Genomic DNA, 7,925 nt, shown 5'->3' on the forward strand with positions numbered 1-7,925 from the left:
ACCAAGAAAGCTGGACATCAACATCCTGTCCAATTAGCCAATTGGTTCCGAAGGAGGGCATAGTTTTCTGGTTATGAATCTTATGATGTGACAAAGTCTTCTTTTAATACTTAGTGTCTAGTTTATAGTAATCCTAAAACCAGATAGAATTAATGAGCAAGTAAAATGGAGAACAGTTATTATTAGAGTAGTGAAGTCCGAACCCAGCTGCAGTAGCAGATTCATGTTTGTGAACTAGATGGAGTTAGGCGATGGGTGATTCTTTTATGCAGAAAAATGTGCAATAAATTTGTTTGTGTGTTTTTCTTTGTTTTGCGGACAAATTAAGAAGGCAGAGAGTTGTGGATGTAACATTGGAATAGGAATCATGTGCAGCCGGAGAAGTGGACGTAGACCGCGAGTCGATTAGGAGTCAATCAATAATTACTCAGGAAACCAACAAATTATTAGGAGCACATGACAAGCTTAAGTATTGGTGAATTGAAACGTATGATCAGAACTCTCAACTCAATTACTCACCATTCATCAACTTCTTTCCTATAGCCCCATTATCTCATTGGCTCACTCCACGAGACATCTCATGTCCATGAAGTTGGCATTGGAAAATTTTTTTTTAAAAAAAAGAAAAGAACACATGAACATTTTGTACTACGTAGTAGTATTAACTTTCTTTGTCTGAAAAGTAGTGGTAGACGAACAGCAGTAATTACCATGAATGCGACGCGACCTGAGGATCTTCCACCGGTGTGCAAGGACACGTACTAAATGAAATCCGCCCCAATAAATGCTGACGCCATGGGCATTCTGCGCCATCATAACTCTCCTTAGCCTGCACAGCTTCTCGCAGTCTTTATGACATACAGATGCGGTAGTCGTTGTCTTGGCAAGCACATCAAATTCTAGATTATATATACTTACTCAATCCCACGTCTTATTTTTTTTTGTCTCAAATTATAATTTATTTTTTAATTAAAGAATATAGTTATTTTTTAATTTTTTTAAAATACTCTTATTTAATATAAATTATTATTACTATAAACTAACTTATTTAATATAGATTATTAGTATTAAATATAACCTACTCCATTTAATACATTTAAAAATATATTGATATATAAAAAATCAATTTTATTTAATGTATAGATATTTTAGAAAAATAGTAATTTAAATTTATTTTTAAATTAAATTAATTACTTTTTTTTAAAATACGTGAAAAAAAATTAAAACTATTAAAATGTGTGGGATAGAGGGAATATATATACACATAGACACACAACTCGAGAAATATATTTCAGCAAAAGCTTAGCATTTTAAAGCCCTCTAATTCATCTGCACTACACAAAGACTGGGAACAATGGTGAACCTGTTCACTGCCGCGAAGCCCTTTGGAGCTTTGTTGATGAAGCTGGTTGGGATCACGCAACAGAAAATCGAAATCGAAGCAGGGACCATCATGAACTTTTGGGTCCCTAATGAAATGGCTAACAAACCAGTTGTGGTATTGCTACACGGATTTTGTGCAGATGGCTTGCTGACTTGGATCTTCCAAGTCTGTGCATTGAGTAGGAAGTATGCGGTTGTAGTGCCTGACCTTCTATTCTTTGGTGCCTCGATCACGGACCGTCCTGATCGGTCCACAAACTTTCAGGCGGAGTCCCTGGCTAAGGGGTTGCGGATGTTGGGAGTGGAAAAGTGCAGCGTCGTGGGGTTCAGTTATGGAGGGATGGTAGCGTTCAAGCTGGCTAAGCTGCATCCTAACATGGTCGAGTCCGTGGTTGTTACCGGGACAGTTATGGAGTCAGATGACGAGACCAGTGATGAGGCCCCAGAATCGTGGAAGAAGAAGAGATTTTCACGGTGGTCACATTTTTTGTTGCCGGAAACGATCAGTGCTGGTAGAATGCTGCTGTCCTTTGGCAGTCACAGATTCCAATGGTTTCCTGACTTCGCTGTTTCTGATTTTCTGGAGGTGCGTCAAGTTGTGTTGATTTCCTTCTTGTCCATAAATTATTTGGTTTGCAATTTTTCAAATTAAAAATTTTACATTTTTTGTGTGGTCACATTTCTCATTTATATTTTTATTTTACATATATATCAATTCGATATGATGTATTTTTTTAAATAAAATTTATATACATCAAATTGTTACAGCTTATTTTTTTAATTAAAAATCTAGAAAATTGCAATTTAAAGGAGACCTAACTTTTGCAATTATGCCTCACTTTCAGATATTGGGTCCCTTTTCTTTTTTCTTTTCCCCTATGTACTAGTCTCTTTTTTTTTTTTGTTTCTTAAAGTAGTTTCGGGGATTATTATAAGCTTGTCGTATTTGGAAGGACATGACTTCACTCAGTCCAATTTGTCCCAAGCATTTTATTTTAGCAAAATTTATCTCTATATGCTGAGGATATCTCACTTTAGTCCCTAATTTTTGCTTTAACGTATTTATTGCCCTAGAGTTATACATATTAGTGGGTGGGTGATGATGTGTTGCGCTCTCAAATCTTATATAATACTACTACTACTATAAGAGACCCGGTGTTTAATTGGCAGGTAATGTACAACAATAGAAAGGAGAAGGCTCAACTGCTTGACGCTTTAAACTTCGGTGATGATGACTTGGCTCCAGCTAACTACTCTCAGGTTTGTGGGTGTAATATAAATTTCAAAAATGTTTGTGATTATTATTCATTTAGGATATCAAGCAGAAAAAGTAACCATCTTTGAGAGATTTACTACGCATCATATATAGAAGAAGTGATTTTTTCTTGGCTCTTCCAATTTGGAAAATTTGACGCAGAGGATCCATCTACTTTGGGGCGCCAATGACAGGATTTTGAGCTTGGAGTTTGCTTGGATGCTAAAAAAGTAAGTCCATTTTCTTTCAGCCATGTTAAGATGTTTTAAGTGATGATAAGCAGAGTTATGGTGTTTTATTCATTTATTTATTTATTTTTTGTTTGCAGTATTTATTATTATTTTTTAAATCTGGCCTTTCATGATTTTATAGGAAATTAGGAGATAAAGCAAGATTGGTATGGATAGAGGATGCAGGGCATTTAGTTCAGATGGACCGACCCTACCTTTACAACCGCTGCCTCGAGAAAATTCTTGCATCGGTTTATAGTTTATCATAAGCTATATGGCGGGTAAAAAATGGACTTCACTCATTAAGCTCATCCTTTTCTCGCTTCTTAGCTTTCTTATGGATGTCATATTCTTTTTTTTTTAAAAAAAAAAAAAACCCAAAAACCCTTTGTCCCTTTTTATTTTTGGTTTTCAGTTGAAGCTGGATTTACATGGATGTTCAGTTTAAGGTTTCAACCATGCTCGCGTGTCAGCTAGTTGCTAATCACCTATCTTTGGGTTCTTAAACTAAAGCGCTCCATTCTAGAATCTTTTGCCATGTGTTATACTACGTTCAATGTCACTTTCTGGATCACAAAATGGATTAAATTTTTTTTTTTTATTAGCCATAAGGAAACGGTCCATTTGCGTTCTAAAAATGAAGCAGTGCCGTGTATCAACCATTATAGTCGATGTGGCTTATTTATTTAATGGGGGATATGGTATAATTAGCGTTAATGTATCACGTGACACTTCTACGTAACCATGACTGTACGTATAGTGCGTTGTTGGAGTGCTAACAATACGTGGACTGCACTCTTCTCCGTTGCATTGGACGGAACTTCTCTTCATTACACCCGAATAAAATTAATTTACAAATTCTTTACGAAAATCAACTCCGTTCATAATATATTTAGGGATAATTGCAGAAATCTCCCCTGAGGTTTCTAACAATTTCATTGTACTCCCTTGAGGTTTTTAATATTACACTTACCTTCCTTGATGATAGACAATGACTATAATAATCTTCATAATTTTTCAAATGACAAGCCATTGATAAAAATGAGAAAGACAACAGAAAAAAGGAAAATAATTCTTCTTGATCAGGCAATATATTGTGGCCAAACTATTTCAATTATGACTAATAAAATTGTAGCCTTCTATTACACAAATATACTAATCAAGGTAGATGTCTGCTTCCTTTTATCACTCAAATATGCTACCGTTGTTGATTAGCAAGCAATCATAATGGGCCAACAATCCAATTGTTCATATCATTGAGTATAAAAAAATTACTGGATTAGTGGAAAATAGTTTGATAGATTGTACTAAAACTACTACCCCAAACTTACACTTTTGTTGATGTTTTGCCTGTTTCCTCTTAATAGAAATCAAACTTGTTCTCAATAAGATTGTGTCAATTCAGAGAAAAAAATGTAGGCTGATTTAGGATGACCAACCCAAATATTGAGAGCAGAGATTATAAAAATTTTGGTAACTGAGGGATTGGCCATTTGAGTGGGAAAAATGTAAGGATTGTGAGTTTTATAACTAACGATTTGGTATGCAATATATGGACGAAACCTACAGAGATGTCAAAATCCACCGTTATTAAGGAAATTTAGATGAGGGCAATTTTGGGCATTCATATACTTTTTTGGTCTTACATCATCAAGGTGAAACTCAAACCTATGTTCTAGGAGAAGTATGTGTAATTTTCAAAACGTGAGGGGAGCTGTCTTAAATTACTAAAAACCTCAAGGGAGGTTTCTGAAATTATCCCATATATTTAAGTGCTAGTGTTAGTTAGTTATATATGAAATTTTATGTAAAATTGACCAAGTTTTGCCTTCTGATTTTTCATTGCAAATTTTATCATAATTTTGACTCATTTTCACTGTTCAAATGTTTTAGCATAAATTGAGTACCAAAATATTCTAAAAAAAGTATCATTTTTTCTTATGTTGATCTAGAGATTAAAAGAAAAAAGAAAAACATAATTGCATAATTTTACAACATTGTATAAATTTAGATATGAATAAATGAAGAGACCAATGAAAAGAAATCCAATGGAGATGATTCTAACCCACAACAAGAAATCCACATCGCATTTTAGAGGAGTCAACAAAGAGATAAGGTTGCTTTTTAAAGAGGTACCATTAAATAATAAAAAATAATAGAGCAAATGCATGACATTGCCATAAAGATAGATTCCTCAGAACTTTATTACGCATGAGAATTGAGAATTGGGGATTGCATATAAGTATACTACAATTTCCTTTGAACACTGCACATACGAAGTTCCAGTAAATTCGTTCTTTTGTAATACGGTTTGTAATAAGAAAATGTTGTTTGATGTATAACTCCAATGTTTGCAGCACAAGATACTAATGTATACTTTGGTTGGGTTGGGCACATGTTATGTTAACTTTCCAGAGATGGGGAAATGCCTAAAGCTATCCAAGTGAAATAAGTCTATTCAGGCTAAATATATCTCGTCATTTATCATTTATTCCTCCGCAGCTCAATTAACTAATTAATAGGATCAAATGCCGTCTGATTACATACAACTAAGAGTACGAAAAGTAGATTGAAGAAATTAAACATATGCATGTCAAAGCGAATTTAGTTCTAAAATTGTTTAAAACTCTGAACATATATATATATAGTTTTCTAAAAGAGCTTAACGTTGATCGCCCCCCCCCCCCCCCCCCCCCCGGTAAGTAATATGTCTAATTTTCCAAGTTCCCAACTTTTTAATGCCTGTTACTCTCATAGTCATCCGGCCGGCAATCTAAGAGATTACTTTATTGCGCACCAATGGTTTGAAATAGCTGCTCAATAAGGAAGGATTTGCGGAACGTGTTGTTTTTGCTAGATCCTTCCAATATACTTACTAGGTACGAAAAATTGTGAGGTCCACTGAGGGGAGGAAGTTGGAAGTTTAGTTACAAGTTTCTCTGGCCGATGTGATATATGAACATATATAGCTTATTTATTGAGTTTCCGATCGAGGTATGTTTAGAGGCCAATTAATCATTTTCCTCGACTATTATTATGAGTTGTACATTTTAAGTGGCCGGTCTTTGTTTGTCGAATATCAGTTCATAAAAATAAAAAGTGGTCCAAATTACGGAATGCATTTATTTGACTTGAAAAACGAAGCCAGGAGGCCCGCAATCTGACCGAATAAGGTTGAGAATGAAAATAAAATTAAAATCGTGCGCAATCGTGCTTCTTCACTTTTATATGATAAATAACTGCTGCAAAATATATAATTTAGACAACAGCATTTAATTTATCCATTCACGGGAGGAATTAATCTTCACCCTCTTTATTGCTAGGAGTACACTGGAAAAGGAAAATTTTAGTACGCACCTTCAAAATACCTCACTAAAAATATATATAATATTGTGAGTTGAGTTTATAATTAAGTTGATACACGGGACTGCGGGATCGATCGTAGACATAATACTCCGAATTATTACGGTTTTGCAGCGCTTGACATACCTTGAGGAGAGGCCTGCAAACAGATGTAAGAGGTTCAATGCTTTTCGTGAATGTTAGCATGGGAGACCGACTTATGACATCGCATCTTTGTTAAATTTCATCTATTTCTCGCGTTGAACATTCTCTGTGTTGAATGTAGACAGGTGGTGAAATCTTGAAACAAGTATACTTACTTTATCGTACATTTTTACGAGTCAAATGTGATGCTTTTCGGGTTAATTGCTTAATTGGGAAGCAAACAGATGTAAGAGGTTCAATGCTTTTCGTGGGCTCACATAGATAGAAATCTAGGCGAACAGTAATTTTTAGTTTACGTTCAATGGTCCTGTTTAATTAGGCAAAAGTAAAATGGACAAGAAGCTACACTGTTTAAACCCATCAAGAGTAGAGACGCATCCAGTCCAAGCAGTAGCTACCAGGTAGTGAGGTTTCGTACCTTTTGTTTAGTTAGGAATAGCAGTGGTTCCCCTTGTGGTGGTGTAGTTTGGGTAGGGAACGCGACCTGTTTCGATGCGCCTGACATCCTCAACAAGGATTTCATAGTGTCTCTTGACTTCATCTGCGGATTTCCCTCCGCCCACAACCCTGGCCACGTTCTGCCACCGGTCCGGTGTCTCCTTATCGTATTGGGCAAGAGCCTTCTCAAACAGTTTGTTTTGCTGCGGAGTCCATGCTGCGGCTGATGATGATGATCCTGTCCTGCGTGAACTTAGCGAGCTTGAAGCCATGGCACTGTTATTTACGTGATTTGTATCGTGTATATCTTATACTATCAATTAAGAAGGTGGGGAATGAGAAATAGATGAACTTGGGATTTTCGATGGGAGCGATCCTCTCTATTTATAGCCGCGAGGGAGGAGTTATAAGAGATGCATGGCAGTGAAGGAGGAGCCGATCAGTAGTGCATCTATTTTTTTGGCTAAAGGCTGAGGAGTGAGTGACCCGTCTCCTCTGCAACCACAAGGTGTGAAGCATATGCAGGACAAGAAGCAGCAAGAGGGTCGGGAATTTGTTGCATCTATTTTTTTGGCTAAAGGCTGAGGAGTGAGTGACCCGTCTCCTCTGCAACCACAAGGTGGTGAAGCATATGCAGGACAAGAAGCAGCAAGAGGGTCGGGAATTTGTTGCATCTATTTATCCAAATGGGACAATAGAAATGTCACACTCTCATTTTTCGAAATAATTAGTAGTCTATCATTATCTTTTTTTTTTTTTTTGTTTTAGTTATTTCCACTCAAGATTTTTAGACACTTTCATGAATGAATATTTAAAGTTAAATACTGCATGCAATTAATAAGGAAATGAATATGAATAAGTTGTAATTGGGTATAAATTAAAAAGCTGACAACTATATTGTTTTCTTGGCCAGATTTTGATATGGATATAAACAACCCCATGTGTTCTTACATAGATTGTTATAGGGACGCTTTAAGGAGGGATTGATGTTAGGAGGAGCATAAACCCCAAACTCCATTTCTCCGAGCGATTGTCCTTCCTACTTCGGCTTTCGGTGCAAGTTGTAGCCTCTTTTTCCAAGAAGAGGTAAAAGGATTGCCTCTTTTTTCCAT

At 36.0% G+C, this 7,925-nt stretch overlaps 1 protein-coding gene across 1 annotated transcript; it reads left to right on the top strand.

Annotated features, from left to right (window-relative positions):
- The first annotated feature begins 1,308 nt into the window (after nucleotides 1–1,308).
- Nucleotides 1,309–3,229, top strand: LOC113762453 (epoxide hydrolase 4-like). The gene is made up of 4 exons (XM_027305908.1): nucleotides 1,309–1,969; nucleotides 2,554–2,643; nucleotides 2,801–2,868; nucleotides 3,011–3,229. Exons 1-4 carry the CDS (start codon nucleotides 1,355–1,357, stop codon nucleotides 3,135–3,137), a joined length of 900 nt encoding a protein of 299 aa, XP_027161709.1. The 5' UTR covers nucleotides 1,309–1,354; the 3' UTR covers nucleotides 3,138–3,229.
- Nucleotides 3,230–7,925: the final 4,696 nt, after the last annotated feature.

The sequence above is a fragment of the Coffea eugenioides genome, chromosome 2 (genome assembly GCF_003713205.1).
Source record: "Coffea eugenioides isolate CCC68of chromosome 2, Ceug_1.0, whole genome shotgun sequence".
In the NCBI taxonomy this organism is placed as follows: domain Eukaryota; kingdom Viridiplantae; phylum Streptophyta; class Magnoliopsida; order Gentianales; family Rubiaceae; genus Coffea; species Coffea eugenioides.